Source organism: Microtus pennsylvanicus, chromosome 7 (genome assembly GCF_037038515.1).
Source record: "Microtus pennsylvanicus isolate mMicPen1 chromosome 7, mMicPen1.hap1, whole genome shotgun sequence".
Taxonomy (NCBI): domain Eukaryota; kingdom Metazoa; phylum Chordata; class Mammalia; order Rodentia; family Cricetidae; genus Microtus; species Microtus pennsylvanicus.
In genome coordinates, this window is record NC_134585.1 from 43,038,656 (window position 1) to 43,054,912 (window position 16,257).

Consider the following 16,257-nt stretch of genomic DNA (forward strand, 5'->3'; position numbering starts at 1 on the left):
TGAGAAAATATAACAAATAACAAGAAATGTGATTGAAGTATTGCTAGAAAGTTCCTAAATAAATAAAAAAGAACAAGATTGCATAGGACATAATTTTAATAGGTCTTTAAAGAAGAACTAATAAAAAACCTAATTATCTCAAATTATTTGATAAAAGTGAAAGGGAAGAAACACCACCAAGCTTATTTTATGAAGTCGGTATAATCCTAAATCAGTTCTAAGATTAGGATACAAAAATAAAGGCCTATAGTTCAATTTTCTTCATGAACATAGATGCAAGGATTTGTTCATATCATGTAAATGAATGTAACATAATACAGATAGATGAAGGGACTTTCAAACAGCCTTTTAAAAAGCCCAACATTCCAAATAATGATTAAAGTCCCTGATTAAGCAGAAAGGGTTGGGAGGAACATACTCCTAAAAAATACAGGATGCACGTGATTATACCTACAACCAATGTTGTAAGCGTTCTAGTGAATGAAGAGAAAAAAACCTGGACAGGTCAGACAATGAGGGCTGATGAGAAGCCAAGGACAATGGCACTGGGTTTTGATCCTACTTCATGTTCTGGCTTCGAGGGAGCCTAGCCAGTTTGGATGCTCACCTTCCTAGACCTGGATGGAGGGGGGAGGACCTTGGACTTTCCACAGGACAGGGAATCTTGACTGCTCTTTGGACTGGAGAGGGAGAAGAGTGGGGGGAGGGGGAGAAGGGTGGGAGGAGGGGGGAAGGGTGGGAGGAGGGGGAGGGAAATGGGAGGCTGGGAGGAGGCGGAAATTTTTTTTTCAATTAAAAAAAAAGGAAAAAAAAACCTGGAAACATTTCCTCTAAAATCAGAAATGAGTCATGAGTGTTTATTCCGCACTAATATTAGATATAGTGTAATCCTATATATTTGAATCCTCAGTTTGCCCTATTGGCAGGAAAAAATAAAAAGATGGAAGTATGACAATAAGTCAAATTGCTCCTATTTATAGACATTGTGATAAAAGAGATGGAAGTATGAAAATAACTCAAATCGCTTCTATTTACAGACATTGTGATCCTATTTTTAAATATTCTAAAGAACTCATTAGAAAAGTCTGAAACTACATAAATACTTCTAGCAAACAGAATGCAAATTTAAGATGCAAAAATCAATGTTGTTCTATGCACCATAATAAATGAGTTCAGAAAGAAAGGAACTTTAGTAGCCAGGCAGTGGTGGCACAGGCCTTTAATCCCAGACAGAGACTGTGAGTTCAAGGCCAGCCTGGTCTGCAGGATCTAGTTCCAAGACAGGCTCCAAAGCTACAGAGAAACCCTGGAGAGCCTGGAGAGGGAGAGAGAGAGAGAGAGAGAGAGAGAGAGAGAGAGAGAGAGAGAGAGAGAGAGAGAGAGAGAGGAGAGAGAGAGAGAGAAGAAATGAACTTTATCATCATCATTCAGGCTAGTTCATACTAGCCTGGAAATTAACTAACTATGAGTAATCTTAAGTGAAGAGATGACAGGCCTCTACAGTGCTAGCTGTAAAACCCCAGAAACAGAAACTGAAGAAGACATTAGAAGATGTAAAGATTTTCCAAAGCACATAAACCAGCAGAAATAATACTGTGAACATGGCTATATTATTGAAAACTATTTATCTACAGATTCGTGACAACATCAAAATTCCAATGACATTATTCACAAAAAAGAAAAGTTAGTTATAAGATTAATAGAGAGATATAAAAAGCCAAAACCATCCTGAGCAAAAAAAAGAGCAATTCTGGAGGTATTACAATACCTGATTTCCAATTATTAATCTACTACAGAACCACAGTAACAATGACAACATGGTACTGACTGGTACAGAAACAGATATGTAAATCAATTGATTATAACAGAGGACACAGAAATAAGCCCACATAGCAATAGCCATATGCCTTCTAATCAAAGTGACAAAGGCATGTACTAGATAAAAGTCCATCTTCTCTAAATGGTGCTGAGGAAATTGGATATTCATGTGGAGAGGTTGGAACCAGGTCTCTGTTTCTCATCTCGTACAAAATCAACTCAAATGGATCACAGACTTGAACCTTTGAAACACCTAGAGAGAACCATAAGAGAAATATGTCCAGATGTAGGCACTGACAAGAACTTTCTGAATAGGGACTCCTAAGTAACAAATGAAATCGTGTCAAACTGAAAAGCATCAGCATGGCAAAGAAAAAATACCCAAAGAAGAGACAAGCAAGGAAATCTTGTCATCTAGTCATCTGAAAGTGGGTTAATAAACAGTATAGAACTCATAGGTCAATACTAAAGTAGGAGATATTCCAGTAAATAATTTACCAAATAAACTGGACACATTTCCAAAAGAACAACAAATGATTAATAAATATATAAAAAATCTTTAGCCCAAGAGAAATGAAAACCACAACTACATTGAAATTGCATCTCACCCCAGTTACAATTTAATCCAATCACTCAGGAGGCAGAGGCAGGTGGAGTTCTGTGAGCTGGAGATCAACCTGGTCTATGTAGCAAATTTCAGGACAGCCAGGGCTACAAAAAAACAAAAACAAAAACAAAAACCTGTCTCAGAAACAAAACAAAGAAAGCAAAAGAAACAAAATAAAAACTGATGAAGATAGGGAGGACTGGCAAATCCTTATTATACAGCTGACTGCTATGTAAAATGGGTAGGGCCACTATGGCAATCATAAAAAAGAAAATAAAATTCCCATATGATACCCACACAGAGGTACATATCCAAAGGCCTCTTTGTCAGTATGCAACACAGAAACACGCATACCCATGTTTATTGATGTATATTTACAGCAGATGAGTAACAAAGTCAGTCCAATGTTAAAGAGCAAGTGCATCGATAAAGAAAAAGTGGTACCTAATGGAGTTTTATTAAGTCACACAGAAGAGAGAAATTAAATGGATGGCACATCATTATCAACGTGTTAACTGAAACAAGCCAGTTTCTAAAAGATGATTATCCTTGGGTTCACGAGAAGATGCAGCCAGTAAAAGCCTTTGACACACAAGCCGGAGAGTCCACATGAATCTGGAAGAAAAAAAAATGTTCCCCAAAATTGTGCTCTGACCTCCACACATATGCCAGGCTACACACTTCCTTCACATGCAGTGATAATTATTATTATCTGCAATTTTATTTTATATATGTGTGCAATATATCATTATCAAGTCAACCCCCCATTTCCTTCCACCCTATTTACTCCATCTCTCAATCCATATGCTCCTTTTTTAAAATCCACTAAATGCTGCCAGTATGTTCATGGGGTAGGGTTATAGATATTCTCTCAGGGATTGCAAAAATGGAAAAAAAAAAGAAAGAAAGAAAACTGACTTCCCTCTCCCAGCAGCTCAAACTGTCCATAGCTCCTCGGTTAGGGGTGGACTTGTTCACCACCAAGACTTCGTTTGGCTTGATCTTACGATAGTCTTGTGTATGCGGTGACAACTACTGAGTCCTGTGTGTAAGTGTCCTGTTGCCCAGCAAACCCCTTCTCACTGGAGCCACCCACCCTCTCTGTCTCTTAAAGGAAAAGTGGTACCCAATGGAGTTTAATTAAGTCACACGGAATACAGAAATTAAATTGATGGCTCTTAAAATCTTTCAGCTCCTTTGCTGTGATAACCCTTGAGCCTCAGGAGGAAAGGGCGTGGTCCTCAGGACCCATTTTAGTGCTGGGAATCCCACATTTGTTATTTTCTGCATTGACCCATTTCCAGTCTCTGTGCTAATCACCATAATTACAAGAAGAAGCTTCTCTGATGAAAGTTGAGAAATAGCCTAATCTATATGCATAATGAGACGTCTTTAGAAGTCGATTTAATACTATGACTCATGTTCAGAGTTCCTTTTATGCGGCAGGGCTTAAATTCAGGTAAAATTAGAAGAGGTTACTTATCCCCAAAACATTCATGCCACTTTTATACTACAATGCCTCTCTTGCCATTTTGATCATTATTGTAGCTCACGGAGTGTATTTCTGGGTATGACTGAGTGTTAGTTCTCTCCAAGTAGGGTACATGACACTTCCAGCAATGAAAAAGCCAGCCAGTAGGCATGAAGCTTTCAGGTCATTACCAGTTTGATTCCTCCATATTATAAGGCTCAAGCATATGGGGTCTTCAGCAATAGGGTCTTATCATCAAGTTCTGGAGGATACCCTAAATTAAAGTATCGCATGATGTCTCTCACTTATAGAGCACAGGTGTGAAAAAAGACTTGAAAGTAAAAGGATGATATTTATGAATATGGAATGCTGAAATGAAAGGGGGAAATTACTTCCCTAATGCAATAGTGAAATCAAGTTATTAAAACAATAATAATTGTATGTATAGAGAGTTGTGTTCCCATTAGCATCACCAAGCATTGCTCTATGACAATGTTTTCTTCTTCATGATTTGACCTACTTTGCATTGTATTGAGTAGATTGGTGTAAGTAGGTAGAAACAGAATATATAATAACTTCTATCCTCCAGAACTCAGAATCAAAGGAAAGGTTAAATACAGTAAATACAGAATATCATTTACAAAGCCAAGTAAGACAGTACAACAACATGGTTCTGAAATGAGAGCTGAGTTCTCACATTTAATTCAGGCAGCCAACCACTCAAGCAGATCTCTGATTTTCATAGTTAGTGATGAATAAATTCATTGCTTGACCTTACTAAGTGGAAAGAATATAGGCTTGAAAAACTGTAAATAATAAAAATATCCCCAAATCACAATTTCTCATGTTGGAAAAATGTTATGTGTGTGTAATTGATGGATCTGTTTTACTACTGTCAATATTAAAACTCGTTTTCTTTGTAAATGTCAGCTACTGTTCCATACTGCAGTATAAAAAGTACTGGAGCTGGATCAAAGGCAGGGCGTTACACACAGCAGCCTGCGTCCTGAGTTTGATAACACTATCCAGCCACCAGGAGCAAAATTTCTGAGCATTGGGGCAGCATGGCGAAGATTAAATATAAGATGCCGTGGATAATTTTAATTGGACGTTATTTGTTCAAGATTAAACAGAATTTAGTGAGCTTTCATCAATCTGCTACTTGGCTCCTTCACTTAGCCTGAGTGAAGTAGGAGCAGAGCTTGTGGCTGTGAGGCACACTTGGCATTTATGTGTGTACCATTTTCTTCCCGGGTAGACCTTTGCACAAAAGATTCTCATATTTCCTAATATGTTGAACTCATTCAAAATAAAATGTACTATTTTGCATTATTGTGCAGACTTCACAATATAATTTTCCATACTTGTAAAGGGAATACAGTTCTAATATTTCCAAGATTTAAGCATATTCCTTTGATGATAGCTAATGTGTATGAATTTTAGAAACATGTTTAAAAACATTGAAGGAGTTGTCAGCAGTTGGATGAATATCAAAAATGTTGTGTATTAGTCTGATTATTCTTGAAATGCAGTAGTTTTCCTGAGGGCAAAAGAGAAGAGTTTCATTTAGAGCCAAGAATGTGTCAGTCTCATACAAAATAATGTGCCTCTGTAATTATGCTGTAATTAATATTGGTATATTTTAATTTCAACATTCGGTTTACTCATAAATATTAGGAATTTGTTGTTATCTTGGAATTAGCCTAACGAGCCAACTTTCCATGCTTATATATCATTTTGACAGTGGTTTTTAAATTACAAACAAAATTGATCAATTTCTCAGTCCCCAAGTTTTACTCCTAAGATAGTAAAATGGAAGTTCATCATACTTTCATACCATTATTTTTTCCAAATTATATAAAATAACAAAAGTGATAAATGTATAGCTTTTACTCATCAACCATGGTGAAGAAGTCAAGAATTTGACAATTTGCAAAAATCAGAAATTTTGTACTAATGTTCGGATATCTGTTTCAATAATTTATACAGAATTTTGTTATTTTTATTTATTTTTTAAGTCATTTTTATTGAGATATGTATTTTTTTTGGTTTTTTGAGGCAGGGTTTCTATGTGGTTTTGGAGCCTGTCCTGGAACTAGCTCTTGTAGACCAGGCTGGTCTCGAACTCACAGAGATCCACCTGCCTCTGCCTCCCAAGTGCTGGGATTAAAGGCGTGCGCCACCACCGCCCGGCTGAGATATGTATTTTTCTCCACTCCTCTTCCATCCTCCCTCTTTCTCTTCTACCCTCTCTCATGATCCCCATGCTCCCAATTTACTCAGGAGATATTGTCTTTTGCTACTTCCCATGTAGATTAGATCCATGTATGTTTTTCTTAGGGTCCTCATGGATGTCTGAAATTGTGACTTGTAGGCTGGTTTTCTTTGCTTTATGTCTAAAAGCCACTTATGAGTACATATGATATTTGTATTTCTGGGTCTGGGTTATCTCACTCAATATAATGTTTTCTGGATCTATCCATTAGCCCACAAATTTCAAGCTGTCATTATACTTTTTCCACTGTGTAGTACTCCATTGTGTAAATGTACCATTGTGTAAATGGTGTGGGAAGTCCAGCTGTATATTGGTTAATAAAGAAGCTGCTTTGGAAGAATAGATAGGTGGGAAAAATAAACTGAATGCTGGGAGAAAGTAGGCAGAGTCAATGAGACTCCATGTAGCCGCCGCCAAAGGAAACAGATGCCTGGGAACTTTACTGGTAAACCACAAACCTCATGGTAAAATATAAAATAATAGAAATGGGTTAATTTAAGAATAAGAGCTAGCAAGAAAGACACATAAGCTATTGGCCAAATACTATTGCAAATAATACAGATTTCTGTGTGATTATTTCAGTTCTGGGCAGCCAGGAATGAACAAACAGCCTCCCCCAATAGTTCCCTTTACCCCACATCCTCTCTAACAAAAGTTATCATCACTGTTTTTAATCTTGGCCATTCTTACAGGATGTATAATATGGAATTTCTGAGTTGATTTGATTTGCATTTCTCTGATGGCTAATGATATTGACCATTTCCTTCAGTGTCTTTCAGCCATTTTAGATTCATCTGTTGAGAGTTCCCTGTTTAGGTCTGTACTCCATTTAGTTATTGGATTATTTGTTCTGTTGATGACCAATTTCTTGAGTTCTTTGTATATTATGGAGATCACTCCTCTGTCTGATGTGGGGTTGGTGAAGATCTTTTCTCATTCTGTAGTCTCCTGTTTTGTCAAGTTGACCATGTCCTTTGCTTTACAGAAGCTTCTCAGTTTCAAGAGGGCCCACTTAATAATTGTTGCTTAGAGTGACATTGTTATTGGGGTTTTATTTAGGAAGTGGTCTCTTGTGTCAATAAGTTTAAATGTACCTTCTCTCCTATGTGGTTCAGTGTGGCTGGCTTTATGTTGCAGTCTTTGATCCATTTGGACTTGACTTTTGTGCATGGCAATAGATATAGAACTATTTTCATTCTTCTACATGTTGATATCCAGTTATGCCAGCACCATTTGTTAAATATGCTTTCCTTTTTTCCATTTGATGTTTTTTGCTTCTTTGTCAAAAATCAGGTGTTTGAAGGTGTGTGGATTAATATAAGGGTCTTCTATTCAGTTCCATTGGTTTTCCTGTCTGTTTTTATGCCAAAATCAGGCTGTTTTCCGTACTGTAGCTCTGTAGTAGAGTTTGAAGTCATGGGTTGTGATGCTCTAGAAGTTCCTTTATTATACAAGATTGTTTTGACTATCCTGAGTTTTTTCTTTTCCATATGAAGTTGAGTATTGTTTTTTCAAGGTCTGTGAAGAATTTTGCTGGGATTTTGATGGGCATTGTGTTGAATCTGAATAAGATTGCCATTTTACTATGTTAATTCTACCAGTTTACTATGTTAATTCATCCAAGAGCATAGGAGATCTTAAGCCTGCATATATTTTTAACACACTGTAAAACATTTAGAGGTTTTTTTCATCTTTGAATCTCTCTTTACTGTATCTCTCTTGCTTTTTCTGAACACATGAGTCTTTAATTTGCTATTCAGTATGTGTAGGATTAAAGTCATGGATTTGACGGCTAGATGCAGCCCATTCCTTAGCTTTCTGAAATTCCAGACTTATATCGGAGGTACCAGCTGGAGCCATGTTTATTGCCACAACTCAAGGTCCCTGCCAGCAAGCAAGCTGCAACAATGTGCTCACAAACCACACTCAGCCAGATCTCCTGCCTAAAAGGGTCAGAGTTTTTTAAAACAGCATAGCTTTTTTTCCTGCTATAACTGAAAACCAAAAAGCATGCGGTCAGCTTTTATCAACAGCATTTAAGTGTTTCATGACAGACATCTTTTTTTTTTGCTTAAGACATATATTCTTTAATAGCTTTTTAAAAATGTACTATCCATGCATTGCATTATTTGTTTTATATACATTTACATTCAAGGTTGTGGCATTTGGTGCTTTAGTGCTGTTTAGAACTCCAGTAAAGCCAAATTACTAGGAAGCTAATTTTAGGTAGATTTTCCTTCTCTTTACTAGTAGATAGTACATCTGCAAAGCCTCAGAGTGTAAGCACTGAATATGATCATAGTTAAAATTGGCCTTCGTGGATTCAAAATTTGATATTTGGTGTGTTTGTATTTCATTTGGGAATTGCAATTTTATTTATCTTTCTGCCTTCCTATTTTAAATGTTCTCTATGTACAGACAATGTAATAAATGTTTCATTCTATATAATGTCCAGTAATGGGTTATGTCCTTGGCAAACCTCTTAAAGAGCTTCAGAGTTTTGCGGCTCAAGCTGAGTCAGGAAGCCTCTCTTAAATGAGAGCACTTGCCTCTAGCAAGCAGAGCAGATCCAAGAAATTGCTGCTACCAAGAAGCCATGCTTTACTCTATTCTTTTCTGTCTAGAATTACTTCTCAAACTCTCTCAGGTTTTATGTGGATGCAGGTGTCCACGTGGACATTCTGTTGACTGAGATTTTTGTCCTGCCTGGTTTCTGTCTTTCCACCAGATCCCACAGCCATTTAGCCCCCAAACAAATCATACAGAGAGTCTGCATTAGTTATAAACTGATTGGCCCATTATCTCAGGCTTCTTATTAACTATTACGACTTACATCAGCCCATTATTCTTATCTATGTTAGCCACATGGCTCGGTACTTTTTTCAGCGGACAGGTCACATCTTCCTTCTTCCTGGTCTGAGCAGGACTGGAGAGGAATGGGCTACCTCCTTCCCAGAATTCTCCTATTCTCATTGACTAGCCTCTACTTCCTGTCTGGTTGACCCACTTATATTTCCTGCCTAGTGACTGGCCAATCAGCATTTATTTAAAATATAATTGACAGAATACAGAATTATCCCACACCAAATAATAATTGCTGAAGATGAAGAATAGTTATATAGTCTCAGTTTCAGGTTGAGCAGGGCATCTTGTAATAACAAATTCTTCTGAAATTCAAAAAGCTGACTTTCAGAATAACAGCTCTTGGGATTTCATCAACATTTTTATGGTCTGAAAAATAATGAGTTTCCTTCATCATTTGATGGCAATAAGAGAAATCATTTAATAACATGTAAGGTACCAAAAGGTACATGTTATAAATAGACATATTTGAAGCCAATCATGTGTTTTCTAAAACTATACAAAGCTACTCTCAACAAAATTGTAATTTTATTTATAAAATTTAAATATGTAAAAGGTAATTTCTGCTTATAAATATTGTTAGCCTCCGTGTTTGGTAGTTTGACAATATGGGGTTTTAGTAATAAGAAGGGTTTTTTTGTTTGTAGTTTTGAGGTTTTTTGATTGTTTGCTTGTTTGTTCATTTGTTTACCCTTTCGTCTGACTCAGAACTTCCATTTACTCTTTTCTGGAAACAAGGAAGAGCCACTTATCATTATTAATATATTGACATACTGATATATTAACATTGCAGGAGCTCAAATGACTTGAACTTGTTAGGTTTCACCACTGAAATGAGTATCAATTATCGCTACATTCTTTCATGGCAGGTGCACGGAGCTCGAGTGGTAACATGTGTTCCCTTTTCTTCACAGGCTTCCATAGGGATACAAGGTCCCCAAGGTCCACCTGGAAAAGAAGGTCAAAGGGTAAGTAAGCTAGGAACAGCTGGTAGAGTTTGCTAACTTGGAGGATAATTCTTTTTGAGCACTAATAAAATAAAATAAAAATATAGCAAACAGGTGCATATGGGGTACCGACTGCCAAAGACAGAATATAAGATTAGAGATTCTGACAGAAGTTTAAGATCAGAAAAGTCTACAGAGTTTCAAAATTGGCAGCACAAATCTACAGACAATTATTTGTAGAAAATAAATTAGCCCTAATTTGGTCTAGAATAGTTTGGCTATAGTTTTCATCCTTAAGCTAATGAGTATTTTGGTTGAAGCCCAGTCTATCACATATTCTCTAAAAACTGTGGATATTAGCTGTGCTCTTGACCCAAATTAGCTAATTGACATTAGTGACTCTTTGTAACTCTTATTTAATTACTATTTATTGGTTTTAACCGAGATGAAATAGGCAATAAGTGAATATCAGTTATAGTTGGACATAGCACAATAACTCTATCTCTGGCCAGAGCGGAATCTCTGTGTCTCCACGAAAGGGAATCCCTGAAGGATTCTGGTAACTGGTCCACTCCACTGGGACTCTTGACACACCATCCTTGGGTCATGTTGAACTGTTTTCAGTTGATTTTGGATGCTTTCTCATATGCTGCTTATCAAGCCTTTGTGCTACATAAATCAGGCATTGTCAGTGCTACAGCAGGGTGGAGAAGAGTTGTGTAGCATGTATTCAAATGACTTGGCTTTTAGCTCCTGAAGTAGAGGTCCTGTTTTTTCTTGTTGCCCAGGTATACCTTAAATTATTCTCATTTGTTCATATTAATCTCATTTCTACCCTATGTAAAATAAGTCAAACCCTTCAAATATATCACTGTACCTCAAATATCTAAAGACCAATTTGTTAGCTTTGCCTTTTTGGGGTTAATAAAGAAAGGATTCTCTTGATACTTTTTTCCTTCATTGTATGTTTTCCTGAGCCCACTGCAGGCTGGTAGTTTGTCCCAGGAAACACTAATTGACCTCCTGCAGGTATCAAGAATGGAACTAGAAATATATAGTCTTAATAGGGTGCAATGCAGTATGTGAAGTAAGCCCCATACCACGGACAGTAGACAGTCACTGCTTTCTAAGATGTTTCTAGTCTGGGATGATGCTTTGGGTTTGCGCTGGCATGTGCTCAGGTAAACACTGCCCTCTTTTGTTAGAATGAAAACATTTGCCCAGTCATGTTCTCTCTGCTGTATGGTTGTCTTTTTATATCACAGTGTTGGAAGAAACCTTGTATTATTTCATCTTCTGGATTTCAGTCTCTAATCTTCTATTATTTGAACATTATGTTCCTGTGATTTTGTTATTTTGAAGTATAAAAATCATGATTTCCAGTCAAACAGGACCCATCTTTACATCATTGAAATAATTAATAAACTCTAAACAGAAAAGACCTGCCAACCCAAGCAACAGCAGCACAGCCTGCCATTTTATCACGGGCTTGTGACATGCTAATCAGAGCATATACAATGCATGTGAATTCCGCTTCCTTCTCACCCACGTTTCTTAATTGTGTTTGTAAGATGATTATGAGAGACTTGTCAGCTACTAGCTGAAACAAAAAACTATTCAAATGAGAGTTTTGTTTTGTTTTGCTTTAATACATTTCCGTTGAAACGATGCCTTATCAAAGCTTTCACTTCTGAAAAAGATAGGTCAAAGGATAAATAAAGCTGACAGATTTTTTATAATTGCAGAGGCAATTATTTGAACTATAGCTCAATCACAATTTTAAGGCAAATGTACCCCCACTTATCAATGTGTGTATTCCAGAATATTTCCTAATACTTTCTTTCTGTTTTCTTTGAAGAGCAACAGCTTCAGACAGTAGATAATGAAGCAGGATTTTATAGTCACTGTTGTGGATAGCTTGTCCCTGTTTCTACTGCTCTCTCAAAAATTCCATGTATTTCAAAGAAAATAAATAGTATTATCCATAGTTAAAAATAATTTCTGAATGTGCCCAATGATGTTTCCTCTGCCATATGAGCTACTTAAACAGGGAGTGAATTAATATAATTCCCCTGTAGATTTATCCTTATATCCTTAAGTGTCACCATTTCTTCTTTTTAAGGGTGCCAGGTATCACTCAGCCTTAAAACACATTAACTATATGTATAGGTGAGGTATAGACATGTCTGAATACACAAACACAAATACACACACATTGCACATATAAACATATTTACAAGCATGCACACACAGCTTCTGAAATTAAAACTTATAATTATTCCACTTCATTGAATTTTGAAATACTATAGAAAAAAATCTATAACTATAAAAATATATTGATCAACAGTCAACAAACATGCAAATTTTGTTATAGGTGTCTGACTCTTGTTACGACTGTTAAAATGGAATATAAAACACGTGACAGGTCCCCAGGACTTAACTTCTAGGCACAATGTCTTTAAAGGGAAACGTTTAATAGTAGATAAATCATTAACTTCTAGATTTCCTTTGCTATTACACACATAACAGTATCTCACATTAAGACAATTAAATGCCAGGCAGTGGTGACACACGCCTTTAATCCCAGCATTTGGCAGGCAGAGGCAGGCAGATCTCCGTGAGTTCGAGGCCAACCTGGTCTACGAGAGCTAGTTCCAGGACAGGCCCCAAAGCTACAGACAAACTCTGTCTCAAAAAAACAAAACAAAACAAAAAATTAACAAACAAGTCTGGTGTAAAGACATACATTTAAAATGTAACTATTACAGAAATAGGTATGTATTGCTAAGTTATTTTTACTAAGACACTATGTCTGTCTGTCTCTCTCTGTATAATAAAAAGATTTCTATTCAATTCAGTGACAATACTGTTTCATGGGTACTTAAATAGAACTCTGTTTGAAATGTTAATGAGTTGATTTTATTTGTCCTTTAAACTGACATTAGCTTAAAACCTATTCATTTAATAAGCCATAAAAATTAATGTTCTTATACTTGAAGAGTAACTTTAATTTCAGCAACATCCTATGGCAGTGTGTATCTGAGATTTATAGGAATGTTTTCTTCACCTGATTTTCATCTTTGTTTTATACCATCAACTTTATTAATTTAACTTTTTTCAAATCCTGTAAGTAAAATATTTGACTCACACTTTTAGTCTTATACAAATTATTAGTCAATACACGTTTTACAATTTAGCTAATATATATTGATCTTATGCTATGAATACTGTGTGTTTGAGAGGAATGAGGGAGGGCACACTATGTGAAAGCCTAGAGAGTGTTCAGCTTATGATGAGAACAGAGAAGGGAGTAGGAAGGAACCCAGGATACAAGCAGGACCAAGAAGTCAAAGGAGAGAGCTTTAACATTTGTGGAGAGGGGCTGGGAAGCACTCTGGCTGTTCTTCAAGAGGAGCCAGATTCAAGTCTCAGCACTCACATGGCAGCTCGCAACTGTCTATAACTCCAGGGGACCTGACACCTTCATACCAAAGCACATAAAATAAATTATTTCTAAAAACACATATGGTTTAAACAGTAGGGTTAAACCTCACATCAGGAGCTGGAAAGATGTTTTGGAGGTTAATAGTTCTTTCTGCTCTTGCAGAGGTCCAATGTTCAGTTCCCAGCACCTACATGGTGGCTCACTATAGGGAAACTCCAGATCCAGGGTTTTGGAGTCCTCTACTGGTCTCTACAGCCTCCTGAGCACACATGGGACATATAAAAGTGCACACAAACACACACAACACAACACACACAACACAACACACACAACACAACACACACACAATGTGAACAACGTCAGCAAAAAAAATTGTTAAGAGAAACAGGCGGATCCAGTGTCAGTCGAGGAATAAATTTCAATTGATTAATAGACAAGGCCTTAGAAGAGAAAATGGAACAGATGGGATAAGGAAATGAGAGGGGTCTTTGTGAGGAAGCAGAAGCAGCAATGGGGACTGGAACTGGATGGAAGCCCAGAAAAGATTTGTGCTAAGTGACTTAGTTCAGGTGGCAGGTCACGTGTTCATCGATGCTGACATGAAATACCTCAAGAGAGCTGACTTTGATAAAGATCCCCTCTGAGAGACAGATTCCCTGAGAAGTTCTTTATAATAGAATCTCCCAACGTATAAAAAAAAGCTATAATTATTCAATGTAGCCTTCTTCTTTTCTTATATACACATTGAATATATGTGAACAATGTGAGTTTAATGTGAAGCTAATACGATTTCTTATAAAAAATTATTCTAAGTCTAAAAATGAGCATCAATTAGTCAGCTAGTTACCATGTTATATGCACTTGCATTGTTAGACAAAGATGACATCTCACCCTCACCCTCTGTCACTAGAATCTAATGTCAACACTAACAGAAATACTCTTTCAATTTTCCTATAACTTTCCTCATAACCCCCTTCGTCATATTGCCAGGTTACCCTGTGTACCTGAGCCTGCCCCCAGGCATGGAAAGTTCTGCCTTGATTTCTTCCTTTGATTCTGAGGTGTGGATATGACTTTCCCTCACAGAGCTAGATGCCCGCCCTGTCTGGCATCAGGAAACCTTGCATTTAACGGAACACAGAGAAATGGAGTCGCTCGGACCCCACCCCATTGTACTTGCCCAGATTTGGTGGCAAAGGAATGATCATATTTCCTTCATGATGTTGGAGCTAGCAAAATGAAAGGAAGTCAGGGGGAGTAGCCTGTCTGCCTACTTCTCATGCCACAGGCAAGACGGCGGTTAGAGTAGAGCCACACGGGCTCTGAGGCCAGACCGATGGAATTTCAATCCTGACTGTGTCATCACGAGTGAGTTCCTCTGGCCCTCTGCACCTGTTTCCTCACTTAGAAAATGTAGATCATAATACCACCCACCAAGGCCCGCTTATACGGAGTACAAAGTACGTGCCAGAAATGATCATCCTTCTCATCTGCAGCCTGGAGATCCAGAGACGGTGAAAGGGGAGGCAGGGCACATCACCTACGAGAGCTCGATTAGCGACACTGTGTAATGATCAAGAGAAGTCATTTAAGAAAAATGCTTTTCACTACTACTTCATTCCCCTTGAAGGGGAAGACGTGAAGATTGATGTTCTTACTGTAGAGAAGCCAAGGCCTTGGTCTTTGCTTTACGAGTAAAACAAAGTGCTTATGTGTAAATTTGCCAGGATTGTTGGCAAGCGCCTCGCTTTCCTTCTTGTTTATTTCTGATGTGGGTGATACGCTTTACCAAAGGTAGCATAAATAACACAGATGATGCGCTGATAATAGCTGGGTTTACTGACCCCACACTAGGACAACAGCCGTCAAAGCCTCTGCTTCTAGGAAACCAACAGATACTTCAGCACTCACTCGAGCCAGTTCTTCCTCAAGCCTGTTTGTTTCTGTGGGACTTAGCACAATTCCCATGTGCAGCTGTGCTTCTACATCAGCAGTCCTCAAGCTGTGAGGCTCAGCCCCTTTGAGACGGGTTGAGTGACCCTTTCAGAGGGCTGGCATATAAAACATCCTGACTATTAGATATTTACATTACAATCCACAACAGAAGCAATGTACAGTTATGAAGTAGCAACAAAATAATTTTATGGTGGGGGTCACCAAACCTGAAGAACTGCATTAACGGGGTGCAGCATTAAAAGGTTTGAAAACCACTGCCCTATGTCCTTTTCTTGTGCTTTTAAAGGCACAGCATTCTGACAGGTCTTTGGCTTTGAGCTTAAAGCATTATCCTGTCTCTTTCTTCAGAGTATTTTATTTAGATGCAGTAACTTCGCACCTATGCAAATCACCTCAGACAGCCAAGCCATTAAAGAAACTGCTCGTTAAGTGAACCCACAGTTTCACATACTTACAGGGGTGTAAGTCGGCTACTTGAGATGATGACGAATTGCAATGCATTCAGGGAGTCATTTGATTAATTTTACGTACAATAAGAAGGAAGCTGCCAGGCATGGAACACATGCCTACAATTCCAGCATTTTGGAAGGCTAGATGGAACAGGCGATTCTCTGTGAGTTTGAGGTCAGCCTGTCATTCATAGCAAGTTCAAGGACCACCCAAGGACACATGGTGAGACTTTGTCTAAAAAGAGAAGAGATAAATTTGCTATTCTTATCTATTAAAACTGATATTGACCTTGAAAAAGAACGATGGATATATTAACAATGTATACTCCAAAAATTTTATTTAAAAACTATTTTGACTCTATTCCTACTTAGGACATAAATACAGAAAAAGAAGTCTCTCTTAAGTCTGTATGTAAATTTGTTGTAG

At 37.5% G+C, this 16,257-nt stretch overlaps 1 protein-coding gene across 2 annotated transcripts in view; it reads left to right on the forward strand.

Annotated features, from left to right (window-relative positions):
- The window catches only part of Col19a1 (collagen type XIX alpha 1 chain), a 310,539-nt gene that overhangs the window by 163,254 nt on the left and 131,028 nt on the right, over nucleotides 1–16,257 (forward strand). For both annotated transcript variants that reach the window (XM_075980561.1, XM_075980562.1), the window contains one exon: nucleotides 9,948–10,001. In XM_075980561.1, the coding sequence (XP_075836676.1) occupies nucleotides 9,948–10,001 (54 nt within the window). The remainder of the gene's footprint in view (nucleotides 1–9,947; nucleotides 10,002–16,257) is intronic.